Source organism: Nanorana parkeri, unplaced genomic scaffold, assembly GCF_000935625.1.
Source record: "Nanorana parkeri isolate BGI_ZX_2015 unplaced genomic scaffold, ASM93562v1 scaffold900, whole genome shotgun sequence".
Lineage (NCBI taxonomy): Eukaryota > Metazoa > Chordata > Amphibia > Anura > Dicroglossidae > Nanorana > Nanorana parkeri.
Genome location: NW_017307168.1, coordinates 609,262 through 625,424, shown reverse-complemented (window position 1 = coordinate 625,424; position 16,163 = coordinate 609,262). Strand labels below are relative to the sequence as shown.

The 16,163-nt window shown below is 39.5% G+C and overlaps 1 protein-coding gene across 1 annotated transcript; it reads right to left on the bottom strand.

The window, feature by feature from the left end:
- Window positions 1-219: 219 nt before the first annotated feature.
- On the bottom strand, window positions 220-14,848 carry CILP2 (cartilage intermediate layer protein 2). Its single transcript, XM_018565919.1, has 8 exons — window positions 14,818-14,848; window positions 10,512-10,781; window positions 9,714-9,893; window positions 8,510-8,659; window positions 6,953-7,234; window positions 4,835-4,943; window positions 2,673-2,830; window positions 220-2,594 (listed from the first exon to the last, which is right to left on the bottom strand). Exons 1-8 carry the CDS (start codon window positions 14,846-14,848, stop codon window positions 220-222), a joined length of 3,555 nt encoding a protein of 1,184 aa, XP_018421421.1.
- Between the last annotated feature and the right edge of the window lie 1,315 nt (window positions 14,849-16,163).

Sequence of the window (16,163 nt, the reverse complement as noted above, 5' to 3'; positions counted from 1 at the left end):
GTGCTTTTACTCCCAGGGCATATAACTTGAAAAGAGTCATAAAAGGTAGCTCTTGATGCATAAGTCCCCAGGTTATACGAAGCCACCTATAACTAAACAGTACACTTTTGGATTTCCTGGCATCTTCATTTATGATAAGAGGTAACTGGGGACTTTATTTGAGTTCACAAAACCTTAACTCAGTCTCAGCATTGCGAAGATAAATTTATGTTGATTGCATCATTGTCTTCTTCTCTGACTGGCAGAATTCTTCTTGGATTGGCTAGAAACTGGAGATTGAAGAGCAGGATAAGGGACAACACGTGCAGGTGTCCCTCTTTGTTCATTTTCCTGCATGCTGCGGCGGACCTCACGCAGTGTTTCACTTGGATTGTTTAGCAAGCGCTGAAAGAAGCTTTCGCGTGTGATTGCTTTCTCTTGGCAACTAAAAGTGACAGCAATACCTACTTGGGATTTCATCTCCCTAGAGAAACCATCAGAGGTACCATCAAAACATCTGCCAATGGCAATTTCTTTTGCAAGCCTTGGGTTTTGGTCAGTAACTGTGTAAATTCCATAGTTGTGCCCTAGTGGGTCAACTGGAGCCAACATATTAAATGTGTCAGTATTGTTTCCTGGTGCAAGTGGTGGATGGCGTCTGAGATATTCTTCTATAAGTCTGTTGACCTTTGTAACACGACAGCTTCCTTGGGGTGTTACAATGACCAAAGTTCGGTCTACTAAATTTTGGTCAAACAGCATTCCACTACACTTGAATTCTAGACAGGCTGCTGAACTGCCTTTCACTTCCAGGTCCCTTACACTCCGGGTGTCTCTAAATCCATATAGCTGACCTACTGTGTGGGTGTGAGTCCCTCCAATATTTCGTGTTCTAATCATGTATTCTTGTGGTCCCTGTATTCCAATCTTTATGTAACAAGCACGAAACTCTTGTGGGTTTGGCCACCAGGATAGGTAGCTACCAATCCATGAGGTCAAGTCTGTCTCATCAAATGGTACAACATTATACTCATATTTATCCTCTTCTACTCTAAAAAATCGAAAGTAGTTGTCCGACATAGAAGCCTCCTCACAACCTCGTAAGTTTCTGTAAGCATATATGGGGCCATGGGTTTCTGCAAAATTGTTTGGGTTTGGCTTGGCCAGGTTAATTTTAAAAGCTGTCTTTTTACCAGCAAAATCTTCATGATCAGTTCGTTGATAATTCAGTTTAGATAAATAGGGCTGAGTCACTCCAATTACATTGGGATTAAGTTTAGGAGAAGATGGAGCGGCTTCAAGTTCTTCACCACCCATTGTAGCACTGACATAGGCAGAATAAGCATCTGGTTGCACAGCATCACAGAATGCAGGGAGACAAGCTCCATTTTTCCCTGTTACCACACTGTCAAACCTACCCCATGCTCTAGGGTTTGATGAAAATCCTGGCATAGGTTCTAGATTTATTAGTGTCACTACTATTCCTTCTAACTGTTCATTAGGCATAAATTTCTCATTCATGAATGCCCGCACCTTTACAAAACATCTCCTAAACTCTGGTACATCCAAATTAAAAAGCCTTCTCTCCCGTATTTCTAATTGTCCAATTAAAAAAGACCTCTCTTCCCTTCTTCTCCTTTTGTCTCCACCTGACAACTTAAAATGACTTTCTTCTTCCCAAAGACCTGTCTGTGGGTTTAATGACCAGAGTTTCATTTCTTTGACATGTTGAGGCATCTTAATTTGTTCTGCATTCAATCTCACCTCCACTTTACCAGTCTGAAGCAAGGAATTAGTACTGTCCTCCCTGAAGTCCAAATGAAACATTCCATAGGTCCTGAGGGGAGAAATATTTCCATCTCTACTCACAAAATTTAAATCACTTGAAGCAGCAGAGGCAGTGCTGATGTTTCTAGGGTCCAAGAAGGTTAAACTGGCCTTAACGGTACTGCTGTAGGATTCTCCAGAAGTCCTGCTGAAGGAATTTGGTGGTATTATAATCTCTCCAATAGGGTCCTCGCCAAGGAATTCTCCAAGAGAAATTGTATTGCTCACTGTAGGATTTAGATCAATTGGGTCTTTTTTTCTCATTACTTTCACATCCTGATAGACAGTATTTCCTTTTGGATCAAATGGAATTACTTTTATAGTCTCAACAAATTTTTCCTGACGATCCACAAATGTAACCACCAATCTTTTAGTTCCCTCTGGAACTTCCAGGGTGAAATCCCCTTTAAAGCCAGTAAATCCCATGTTTTCTCCACTCACAAAGATTTGACCAAACCGAAGTGGCTCCCCGGTGTCATATGCAGTCACTCGTCCACGAACCATAACCTTATGTCGGGTGCACTCAGCACAACCACATTCTACAACAACCATAACTGGGAGAGTGTATCTAGGACACTTCAATTCTTGCAGTTTCATCTGTTTGACCCCACAGCAGTAGTTAATTTTATCTTTACACTGGAGATCTGAGCTTAGGTGGTCCACACATGGCAAGTTAGGACACTTGCCTACATTGTAGTAATAAGAGTCAGTTTTATTTTGAAAACAATCAGTTGGTAACTTGATCAAATGCTCATCTGGGGACTTGTTACAGAGGGATTCATTTTTACCTAGAACAAAAAATATTATAATCAAAAAAAGTTAACATTGTTAGAAAATATATAACAATATATTAATTGGTTACTTACCTATAACCTCCAGATGGGCTACAGAGGACCTGATAACCCCCACTCCATTGCTGGCTTTGCACTGATATGTTCCAGCGTGTGCGGCTTGAATGTTTCTTAGAATTAAACTCTTGTCATACTTGAATTTCTGTTTGTCTATTAATGTTCCATTAACATACCTTTAACAGAAAGGCAAAAAGTTCAGTAACATAAATAGGAATAGTTACTGCTATGTGTATTGAGTAAATTTAGTAAGAATATTCACTAGGTAAGTGGATTAATCACAAAAATAATTGTCACAAATATAGTTACACCAATGACTCATTTGCATGAATATATCTTACAAGGGATGCCTCACTGTGAATGAAGAATTTCAGATTGTGATTTCAAATTACAAGCAATTTTCACTTGATGCCAGGAGTGAACTGAGGGTATACAGAAGCAAAGAGTAAATAACCTTTACTGGATTGGTTACATAGCAAATGTTGTTGTGAAGTGAGCATTAAGAGAAACAGCAATAGTAAGCTGCTATTAAAAATGTAATACCGGTTTTTGTATAATGACATAAGCCATGTGTGCCTATTCAGGGTTGGGACACCACATCCCTGGGGTGCATAGAAGAGAAAACAAAAAGTACTTTTGAGGTGTCAATAATAAAAATTATTTTTTATAAAAATACAAATTTTTTTTGTATATGCAAACAGAATAATGAGACCTTTAAAAACATTTTACACTTTCACATGGATTGGATTTTCAAGGTTATACACCATCTTACATATTATATCTACTGAATTTTCTATCCACTGCATAGCTTCTACAGTTTGTAAAGGTACTAACTCTTTCCAGAGTATGCTGATAACTCAGTAGTAGGAGAGTGGTACTTTTGACGTGTTTCGTAGAGCTATGCCTGCTTCTTCAGAGCATATGGGGCAATCGCAAAACAGGGATATTACAATGAGATTGTTATTGTATTACAGTGCTACATACACATATATACCGTGTTTCCCCAAAAATAAGACACTGTCTTATATTTTTTTTTGGCTCAAAAAACACACTAGGTCTTATTTTTGGGGTAGGTCTTATTTATTTTTATTTTTTTTATGTACAACAATCCACACTTATTCATGTATATGAATATACATATGGTGATCAGGTCAATCAGGGGTGCGTACCTTTTCAAGAGCAATATGGTAACCAATTGCTGGCCAGAATGAGCAAAGCGCACTTTCACTATCATACCTCACAGGCAGAGTGCATTTGGTATCACTCCGCCTGTGACAGGAACCGGCGCTATAGAGCAGACATTGGCTTATGCGGCTCTGCTCCCTCCGGTGCCGCCTCGCTTCCTCTAGCACTGGCTTCGTTGACACCGCTGATTCTCTCCTGCCTCTCCCGCGGCTCTTCAAGTTCCCCCTTAAGCCACCACCGGCCCTAGTAATGGTCACAACTAGGTCTTATTTTCGGGGTAGGTCTTATATTTGAGCAATTCCCATAAATAGTACTAGGTCTTATTTTCGGGGTAGGTCTTATTTTCAGGGAAACAGGGTAGTTATAGGAGTACATCACAAACATGTGGTGTCATACCAAGGGTAATCTGCATTCCATGGGAGACTGCAGGTGGTAAAAACAAGCTGCACAGAATTGGGTGCCAGCAGCCTTTAACTAGGGGAACGGAAAGTAATATATACATCTTTGAAATATGTGTTCCAGCAATTATACCTTAGTAATATAATAGGAGATATTTTATTACCGCAAGGTATAATACTTCAGAATTCAAGTGGTAAGTCAGATATGGGCAAAATATGGACGAAGTCTAATTGTGTCCTCAGATTTTCAATATATTATCACTTGAATTCCTAGGCATTATACCCTGGGGTAATAAAACCTCTCCTATTATATGACTCAGGTGGAATTGCTAATAGAATAGATATTTCAAGAATGTATATATTACATTCAGATCCCCTAGTTGACAGCTGCTGGCACCCATTTTTTTGTGGCTTGTTTTTATCCCCTGCAGTCTTCCATGGGATGCAGGTTAATTTTTGCTTTCTCTTCTATGTCTGTTTTTGTAATAATTATGAAACATAATTTGCTGTTATAGGCATACTTTATATTTGCGCTATTAAGCAGTGTTCCCACTACAACTGTTCTGCAGCAATTTAACAAGTACATTTTATTCTTACCAGTAGTATTTAGTGGGAATTGGATTTCCAGTTGCTTCACAGCACAGGGTCACTTTGTGCCCTATTCTTCTGATTTTTGAGTAGGGATTTTGTACCATGTATGGTTTTTCTGGAAAAAAGAGAAACAAATTGTTATAAGTACTGTAACATAGGTAAAGCAGCTGTGATTCATGTTTTCTATTGAATATCATCAATAATATTATCTGTTTAGGGGAACTCAGGAACTAGTTAAAGCTAGCCAAGCTAATTGTTTTAAACATCTGGATGTATTCATAAATGAGCAGAATATAACTAGATATTAAAGAACTCCAAACAGTTACAAAAATTAACCCTTGCAGTGGGGCTACCCCCACAGTGCAAGGATTAAGCGGCTGTTTTGGTCTAGGTTAAAAAGAAAATATATTCATATACAGGGCCGGATTTCCCGCAAGGCCAGCAAGGCCTTGGGGCAGCAGGGAGTAGAGGGGCAGCACGGGTATCTCCCGATGCCCGGGACATGCAGTGCCGGGCGGGTAGTTGTTTTCTACATTTAGCCCTGCATTGGGCAAGCAGAGCTAAATGTACAGTGGGGAAGCCGCCACTTGTTTTGTATATGTGATCTCAGCAACGTTGCCTAGATCACTTGTATGCAGCCTGCAGGTCTGCGATTGTCCATGTTAGGGGGCGCATTGAAGAAACTGGCCTTGGGGCCAGGCAGCAGAGAGAGTAAATCGGGCCCTGTATGTGTGTGTGCGTGTGTGTGTGTATATATATACAGTAATACCTTGGTTTACGAGCATAATTCGTTCCGGAAGCATGCTTGTAATCCAAAGCGCTTGTATATCAAAGCGAATTTCCCCATAGGGAATAATGGAAATTTAGATGATTCGTTCCATAACCCCAAAATATTCATATAAAAATGATTACAATACTGTACTGTAATATATTACTGTACAAAATATAAAGAAAAATAAACTATATATATATATATATATACACATACATACATACTTACCTGATCCCCGGTCCTGCGGTAGTGAATGTTCTTCTTTAACATTTTATCAGTAAAAATACACCAGAGATTGTTGATCCAGGCAATATCCGATTGTCTTGGGATCAGGAAGGAATGTTTTTGCTCCGGAGCAAATTAAATCATGCTTTGAGGGTTTTTCTGCCTTCCTCTGCGGACTTGCATCTTTTTTTCAACCTCTACCATTATGGAATTTCATTGTAAAAGTCTGTCATTATCCTATATTTTCAGCTGAGAATGTCCGTTATTAGGCCTTTGAAGCCCTTTCCCATTTACTCAGTACAAAGTAATTCACCATTTTATAGTAGAAAGCTAAAAAGATGGCCTAAAGGGGCTTCTATTCTCTCTGTCTTTTGCTGAATTGCCTGGATCTTCAAATGCCCTATCTATAAAGTTAAAATTATGAGCGCAAAACACACATTTTCACTCAAGGACATCCAACCATTTAAGGAATACCGCAAGTTCACTTTGCACAGTCAATTTTCACTTAGCTTAGTGAATGAGGTGAAGCTGTGCTGACTTTAACAATCAACTTAGGTTAATTCTCTAAGCTAAGTGAAAATTTACTTTGAAAATTGAACATGCATTACTTGTTTAGTACATCAACATAACTGTCTTGAATTTAAAAATATATTCTTTGCAGGAACTGGAGCATAGAAATTTAACAGATCCACGCAGATCCACACCCAGAGATAATCAAGGTTGTAACCCATCCCTCTATCCAAAACAGGTATTGGCTGCAGGTATCTTTTAAGACATGGAGTTTCTGTAGAGGATGCTGGGTACATATAGACATTTGGTTGTTTCCTGATCCAGTCACCATCTGGAATGGTCAATAATAATTTGATGTTTACTGGCAGTCTATATATTGTAAGCATTGATGTGAATTGGTTAAACTCAACTCAAATATGGCATTCAACATAATAAATAACTTTCAACAGATTTATCCAATAAAGGAAGTAAAGTGACTTATAGCAACAAAAGCAGAAATAATCTTTCATACATTTAATTTAAGTAACTCTTAACGGTATCTGGTTGTTATGGGTTTGCATGGCCTTATTGAATAGCCAAAGTGTTATTAAATGTATCTCTATTCATGACTGACATACCTAATTTCTTCAAAGAAGCTTCAAAATAGGAAACATTAGGTTCTTTCCTCATGCTTTGCAAAGTTACTGAGGAGAATCCATCCATCTTTACAGTGATGTTTGAGGGAGAATCCATACATACTCCTTTTAAAGTAAACAAGCCATGTTGGTCTGTTGCTCCTAGGATCTTCTTATTCATAAATACCTTGGCATTGTAAAGGACAAAGCCGTGCATGCTCTGTATTTTACCCAACAAAGTATAGTTGCTGCAACGACACCCAGTGCACAACAATTCAGAGTTCTCTGTTAAAGAAAAAAAACAAAGGGATTTAGCTTGTAACTTGCAGAAGTTAAGACTGGCAACATTTCTGTTAAAATTTAAGTCATTTTGATCTGCTAAAGCAGCAAAACTTTGTACTAGTGCAAGGACCTACCTTATTAGATAACATTTGGATGGAATGTTTAGGTGGGTCCTCACATTGAATAGTTCTTTCCAAATTTCACTTCTCTAACAGATCAAATGCAGGGGAATCTAAGAATGTATGGACACACTTTTTATGTGATTGTACAATCTCTGTGTAATCTCCTTTAGATTTACCAACATCTATGTATGTCTGTGAAGGTTCTCATTCATCCAGGTCATGGTATATATGAATTGAGAAAGCTGGTCGGATGTCCATTGAAATGTCTTCAAGAAAAATACAGCAAGTCCAGTCAGTTGCCTTGACTTATTTTTTTACAGATACAACATCTATGTAGTGTGAGAACCTATCTAAACAATTAATTTTACCTATATCCTGTCAGCAGGTAGATCCAACAATCACATTGTATTTTGTTTGGGTAGCTTCATTTACAAGAATTACATTATAAAACGTGCATACTAAAATAAATGGAAGAGAAAAAAACTGTGTATGTTTACCCACAGCATGCAATCAGATACTATCTTCCATTTCCTTGCTATTGCTCCAAAAATGATTAATGATATCTCAGCAATGTGGATACGGATACTTATTTATAACCCATGAATATACAAACTTCATAATTTTGGTGAGACAGATTTCTCAGATTCCCCGAAAGTGGGAGGTAGTGGATTTGGTGTTCAGAAAAATAAACCCCGACTGGGATGAAGAGGTTTGGATGTCAGAGATGGGGCTTCTACTTTCTAAATGTTTACTTTTATGTGCAGCAATGTTACTGCACAAGCAGGGATGTATGATTATTTATCAGGTGGACACAAAGGCAGCATTCCCTTTTGATCCATTTTGACCTACAGCTGGTGTAGTAGTAAAGTGTATGTAACCTTCAATGCAGTTTTTATTTGACAAACTTTGAAGCTAATCACTAGGGAAGAGCTACGGGCATTATTAATGCACCGTTAAATGCCTGTGTTCAAATACTTCCGTGGCCAATTTTATTGCACATATCTTCTGAATGGATGCAGTCTCTTTTATTTCAAAGACCAGTACGGGGTGCAGTAAACATTGTAAGAGCCCCACATTCTGTTGAGAGGCTTTCAACTTCTGCCATTGTTTTTGTTACTACTTAAAATTAAGGTTGCTCTCTGTCACATTTCCTCACCTTTACAAGGAGTTTTCCCACACATCTGAATTTGAAAGGAACGCCCTGAACAAGAAGCTGTCTTACTGGAACAGATACGGCGCCTCACACTTTTTCCTCCTCCACAAGTCTTTGTACAGGGTGTCCAAACACTCCAAGAAGACCATCTCCCTGTGAAAAAGGTGGAATATTATACAGTATTACAAATACAGTTGTATTCAAAATGATTCAACCCCCATTGGAAATCAGGTGTATTGGCAAAATTTGCAGACTTTCAGCTGCTTGCAATGAACATATCAAACAAAAGCAATTGAAATAGGCAAACACATCAAATGTTTCAAAGGTTTCCCCAAATTCAATTAAAATTGCAACTTTTAATGCCTTCTGCAATCTCAAAAGTATTCAACCCCTTCATGGCAAGCATCTTTCGTACTTAGTAGAGCATATTTTGCTGTTTTGACCAGCTCCAAATGAGATGCATAGCCAGACACCAGCTTCTGGCATTGTTACTGAGGCATGTCAGCCCATTGCTCATGAGCAATGTCTTCCAGTTTACTAACATTCTTGGGTTTGCATGCTGCAACCACCTTCTTCAAATCCCACCAGAGATTTTCTATGGGGTTTAAGTCAGGTGACTATGATGGCCATTGTAGAATCTTCTTGGACTTTTTCTGCAACCAAGCCTTGGTGAAATTTAAGGTATGCTTGGGATCATTGTCCTTTTGTAAGATCCAATGACGCCCAAGCTTCAGCTTCCTCACAGACTGCATGATGGTTTCTCCTAGGATTTCCTGATAATGCAAAAGACCTGCAGCAACACTTGGTGGCAACGGGCACTATAGGAAGAAGGCAAGCTGGCAGAGGAAATCATGCTTTAAACAATGTTCTGTTGGGAAATGTTGGGTCCTGCCATTCATGTGGATGTTACTTTGACACGTACCACCTACTTAAAGATTGTTGCTGACCAAGTACACTCCTTCATGGAAACAGTATTCCCTGATGGCAGTGGCATCTCTCAGCAGGATAATGTGCCAAATACCACAGCATAACTTCAGAGTTCTAGTGGAGTCCTTGCCTCGACAAGTCAGGGCCATTTTTGGCAGCAAAATTAGGAGGGTTAGGAGGGAGGCCACTCAATATTAGGAGGGTGGTCACAATGTTATGGCTGAACAGCATATTTAAATTCTCTGGATCATTTCACTTTCTTAGTCCTCATGACTCTCACCACACGAGGAAGACACACAGATTCTTCGCTCTGTAGCTTCACCCAAGCATTTTTCCAGGATCAGTGTAACTGCAGGCTGCATCGTGATGCAAGAGCGTCGTCTTATCTGGATTCCCATTTCTCCACAGCTTGATGAAGAGCAGGTACTCCATGGAGTCCAGTGTGACCAGTACAGCAGATCTGCCATGGTACAAAGTGATATTAGTGCACAATGTTTATGTAAATCGTATGATGTTAATTGGTACAGCACATATGCATCATGTTGCATGCAAAAGTTATTCTTAGGCCTGTAAAAAACTTCATTTATTTTTCACCTGCATGGTCTGATTTGGTTCTTACACGTATATTTTATTTTTCTCTTTATGTCTTTATTTCCGATGATTCATGGACAGTACTCATATTTATAGGTTATTTATAAATAAAGACTTCATGGCCATAGACATTATACATCAAGAATTATATGGCACGTTTTAGGAAATCCATAAAACCATGATTCAATAATTCTATGGCATGTAAAATAATTCAAGAGAATTTAAACACTGACAATTCTGTAGTTTTCCAATTTGCCTGCTTTTAAAACTGATTTGCTATTCATGAGTAGTGAATAGCAGCACCTAAACCCTTTCACACTCTATTTAAAACAAAAAAAATTACTTTACATTTTATCTTGAATAAAATAATAATATACATGTGTATATATATATAGTGTATTGACATCTCTCATTAGTTGCGCTACTCATACTAATGGCTATATAGTGATGAAAATGGATAAGTGAGTATTCTAGGTTATCTACTTACCACGTGGGCACTGAAACCGAATAAGGTAGTTAGAGCAGTTGTAACCTTTCTGTTGCTCTTTGTTGATGCACCAGAAACCTTTATCTAGATCAGAGTGCACAACTTCCTTTGTCTCCTTTGGGGTAGCCCATTCTGTTGTTCTAGCTTCAATGGCAACAGGTCTGGGGCACAAGCCATGTGGGTAATAGAAGCGGATGGCCTCTATGAATTCATAATCTCCATCACCTCCTGGGTGGTCTACATTAAACCAAGAGGTCCAGTCTGCAGCACCTGAGATTTAAGACATACATTTCAAAAGAGTTGGAAACACAATGCACATACTGTCTCTTAAAAAAACACATGGGCTCAATTTTTAGAATTCTTGGAAGTTAGTATCCCTTATCCTGCCAATCAGAAAGTGGTGGGCAAAGTATAGAAAACCAGAAAACAGAGACACAAACAGAGACACGCTTTATCAAAATTACATTTAGCTGGCAGAGTGGCAGAGTGAGCTAGTAATTAATTATTTAAAAAAAAAATATTAAAGAAAAAGGTCCACTAAAATGAAAACTGAATAGTGCTTGGAAGCTGGAATAGTAAAGTATATACTGCCTTTTTTTTTCCAGGTCATGGTCTATTAAATTCTCCAACTTTATAAATGAGTTAGCCCTGCCTCAATTGTTTATTCACAAAGCATGCAACAATATTTTCCAACTTGTAGTTAGATGTTATGGGATCCTTAACATGGCCAAAGACATTATGGGGTTAATTTACTTAAGTTATATAGGCTGTTTACTATGCAAGATAATTTGAACAATGCTGAGGAAGTTTCCTATAGCGTAGTGAATGTGGTGAAATTTCACTTTGCAAACAAAATACCCAATCATGTGGAAAGAGAATAAAAAAAATAAGTATTTTTGCTTGCACATGATTGGTTGATGTAAGTGAACAGAGCTTCACCTCCTTCAATAGACTTAAGGTGCCCATACACCTGCCGATTATCGTACGGGTTAGTGGCGTTCTTGGCAGACAAATGCCGAACGGGCCGCACACTGCCCGCTCAGCACTGCAATCATCGGAGGGCTTACGTGATCGCAAGTACGATCTGCCTGTCCAAGATGGGCAGATCGTACAAATTTTTTATTACATTACAACCATCGCACGATGAAAGTCGTGCGATGGTTGTAACGTGTATGGGCACCTTAAGGGTGAACTTGCAAAGCGAACAGCCTGTTTCCCTTAATTAAATTAACCCCTATATGACAGCATCCACTCTTGGACCAGAAGCTCTTTATAGGCTGATTAGATCATAACATTGCCAGCTGAGGCTTGTTGGGGAAGAAGTAAACAGACAATTGGAAAGACTTGTGTGATCACTATTTTTTCCCCCTCTAATTAGCTGTCAGCAGAGGTTTCTATAGCACACTATTGCACCTTTTAAAATGCTGAAGAAAGGTAGTCATGTGAACAACCTCCTGTTAATGGTGGGGCTGAAAGTTTCAGATGCCTGGGGACAGTTGGATCATGCCCATAGATTCAATCACTCTCTAATGTGTAGGGCTGCCTTTAGAATCACAGAGACACATAAATGGCTGTGATGTACAATGTTGTGCACAATGACTTATTTAGAATAGATCTGCTCCCAATACTTCAAGACCAGGTGTTTAGACCCCCTTCCTGGCCAGGCCATTTTTCAGTATTTAGCGCTGCAGTACTTTGACTGATGTTTATTCCGTCATGCAACGCTGTACTGAAATGAATTTTATACCATTTTTTGGGGACAGATAGAGCTTTCTTTTGGTGATATTTATTCACCACTGGGGTTTTTTTTTCTATATTTCAGAAAATTTACAGAAAATTTAGAAAAAAAAGTGTTTTTTACATTATGTTAGGAAACAATTATTATTACCCAATTTTTGGGTAAAATATAAAAGTCGGGGTCATGTCGGGTAAATAGACACCAAACATGTCATGCTTAAAAATTGCGCGCACCCGCGAAATCGCAAAAAACTACAATACCCAAAATTGACTATAGGCGACGCTTTAAAAGCTTTTACCGCTCATCAGTTTAGTGTTATCAGTGATTGATGGCCCTAAAATGATTGCTCTCACTGCGACGTTCGCGGCAATATGTAACATGTGCGGCATAATGGGTGCAATCATCGTTTTCGCAGGTATGCGCACCTGGCGCATGTTAGTTTTTTTTAATTCTTTTTTATGTGCGAGTTAAATTTTATTTTGGAAACTTTAATTTTTTTTCCTATTTGCATTTTTTTTCCCCACTTAACTTTTTTTTGCTATCACATAGGGGGGCTAAAAATGCGGAAGTGATGTAATATATATCACTTCCGCATTCTGGCAGCAGAGAGAGGACCGGAGGGAGCTCGTGTACCAAGCTCCCTCTGATCCCCTGTGACAGAGGCCATATGGTGGTCCCGGGCTCGCACTAGCGGGAGGGGGGGCCGCGTAGGGAGGGGGGGGACACGGGCCAGCAGCTCATACAAGCGATCCACGGGGTTTATAGCCGGTGGATCGCTTGTATGTTAACAGGCATCGGTGCCTGTTTTTAAATCGCCATTGTTTCGCGCGCGCGCCCTGCGGCTCGCACAGGTGGGCGTGACTGAGTGGGCGTCTAAAGACGCCTGCTCAAATCTATACACCTCGCGGCCGGCCGTTTTTTTACAACGGCCGGCCCTGAGGTGGTTAAGGTACCCTTATCTCAAAATATATGATGTTAGAATTAAATGTTTAAAGCAAAAACCTAAAAGTAATATTTTAGGGATTCTGGTAGGCTCTTTCATTAGCAGTGCTCTGCTTTCTTTCTGACCATCTTAAATTCTCATTTCTCCTGCACCGAAACAGATGTTTGCACCTGTCGCTGCTTCTCTTTTTGCATTCTAGAATTAATAAAAATGCATCAGATGCAGTTGAAGCCACATATACTGTAATTGCTACTACAGATGTGCAAACTTGAGTACTCAAATGTAGAGATCACCACAGCTCCCTAGAGGGAATTTTACTCTTTAGCATTTTCCAAAATCAGTTCTTGATGGGCTGACCCTTCAAAAATGTTGTGCATTAAATCTTAAGCAGTGCCAAAATCATTGAAAAAATGAAGTATCCTCTCAGTTTAAATTTAATGTAATTCTGTATTCAATATGGAAGTTATGCTTTATTTCTTCGGAAATTTGGCAACCGCATCTTTCCTTATTCCCACCTACTGACATATACAAACACAGAAAGCTTCTGGCCAGACTCAATTTCTTGGGATTACTGTAGATGATCAATGAAACTACTCTGAAAGCAAGTCATCCATGTGGAGACTGAATGGTTTACATTAGCTTCTACCCTAAACACTTCAATTTACAAGCTATAGTATGACATTTCTATCAGAGCATAATGGTATGTGTCAAATGCAGGAAACCAAATTACATTCCACTACAGGCCAAATTTAAAAAGGGACTAGCATAAAAGAAACATCTGTTATTCCCCAATCCCTTACAGACTCTATATTCAATTTTATCCATCAGTGAGATCCAGTATTTCTTCCAGGTTTATTCAGAACAATTAATTTTCTATTTACTGATAAAAGCAACTTTAAAGATCTTACATGTTTGCTCGTTCTTTTATTGCTCGTTCTTTTATAGCATCCTGCAATAATGAGGTACCAAGGAAAGTGGCTTTGTAAATAATTTTAATAAAAAGGGTAAACAGTTTACTATCGCTATAATGCCTGTAAATACAGACATTATGATTATAATACAGCCCTTATATCCATCAGTCACATTTCTATATATGATGCTTCTAGGGTTACTCTGGGTGTGATCAGGGCCATCAAAGTATCTGCAAACAGGAACCACAATAAGAATTATAAAAAGATTTAAAAAAAAAACAATTATAAAAAGATAAAATGGAAAGAAGGCATGGGAGATACTAATAATGAATCCCTTAAATATGCATAGAATCAGCAAAGAAGGTTTAAATGTAGACCTTTATGCCACTAACTGTCGTGATTTTTGGCTTATGGTGACATTTCCATTCAGTAGTGTTTTGCTCAGATGTCATGCAGGTAAGATGGAACATGGGATCATACAAGGAAAACAGCTCCCTGTATGTGCTTCTGCAATATACTGTTTATTTTGACCTCTGCACAAAATGGATGGTTGGCACTTGCCTGAAACAACTATATCTGTCAGATTTTACCATCACTATGGTCAGCATCATATACAGCAAATCAGGCCACCCACCAAGGAGAAGTAAAAGGCGTGGCCAGCACATCTGCAGGTGTATGGGCACACACACACACACACACATATATTGTGTGTACCTTCATCTGCATAAAATACACAAGCTGCCATGTTAACATCATTCAAGAAAGGCTAGTTGTCATGCTGTTTCTGGCTTCAGTAATTTGAGACACTGATCTGGAGAAGATACGCAAGTATAGATGGGCAGAATAAAGTCAGAACTCCAAAACCTTCATATTTGCTCCCAATCAGTGACTTAGTACTGAAAAAATAGAATTAGCACGATAGCCAGGAAACTAGTATCAGAAGGAAGGTGAAGTCATTTGTAGCAGCCTTCAAACTTCCTCACTATAGTATTCCTTGAGGGCCTATTTACACTTGTTAGTTTCCATGCAGCAAAACGTTTGCTGCATGCAGATACATTTTAAAGGAGAATTATGAGGCGAGTGATTTTCACTTAGCCTCATAATCTGAGCCGACCTGTGACAATGAAACTGTCCCGTGACCCTTAGGAGAACTATGGGAAAAAGCCATGACATTGCCGTCCGTCCGTTTTTTTACTACGGGCGGACGGCAAGAGGTTAAGTAGAGACCTCATTCTTTCCTATGTGTATAGTTCACATCTATCAAATATATTGGTCTATTCACAACTATGTGTGTGTTACCATGCACCATATACATTACCCCTGTAATGTTTTTTTGGCAATATGCATGTCATTTACATTTACTACCTGTCCTATAGCTACAACAGAAAGTGAGAGGAAATCCTCTCTGAGACAGTTATCATTGTTTGGATATTTCCCCTATATGATCTGTTTGTAGTGTCTGTTGGACCCGGGAGGCGGGGGGCACTGCCACTTTAACACAGCCACATCTACGGTACTAGTTTGGTACTAGAGAGCTGATTTATTTGCGGATGGCATCTGCGCCCCGCGGTTGTGACATGTAGTCCAACGCCGACCACAATCCTGAATACCGCAACCGTCGGGCACCGATGCCATCCACAATTAAATCAGCTATTGGCGCCCGGCAGGTGAGGAATACAGCATGGGCTTACTGGCAACTTTTAGCAAAGGGGCAAGTACAACCCAGAGGCCCATGGTGCAGCAACTTGGCCCCCCTCCCGCTCTGCCTCTTCCCCCACCCCTGCCTGCCACTTTTGCCATCCATGTAATGGTAGTGTGAACGGTCGGGTGAGGAGTCACTAGTAAGTCCATGAAAGGGACGACTGGGGGATGGTGCTCTCCTCCCACTGGGCTCCCTACCTGGTTCTAGCCTTACTCCGCTCCATGTCCACTACTTAAGCACTCTCACCCACTGTAGACCCCCGCTGGCTGTTCATCCTTCTGGCAGTGAGCTGTGGGAGGTTAGTGGGAGGGGCCGGACAGTGTCAAAGTCAGTGTTCTATAATTTTTCTCGATCCTAT

What these genes read in the sequence shown, in the direction of transcription:
- CILP2 (XM_018565919.1), bottom strand. Translation starts at nt 14,848, where the DNA reads ATGGCAGCTTGTGTATTTTATGCAGATGAAG. An exon ending in TGTATTTTATGCAGATGAAG is followed by an intron (nt 10,782 to 14,817) that starts GTACACACAATA and finishes CTTAAATCTCAG; the next exon opens with GTGCTGCAGACTGGACCTCT. An exon ending in CTGTGTGTCTTCCTCGTGTG is followed by an intron (nt 8,660 to 9,713) that starts GTGAGAGTCATG and finishes CCTTTTTCACAG; the next exon opens with GGAGATGGTCTTCTTGGAGT.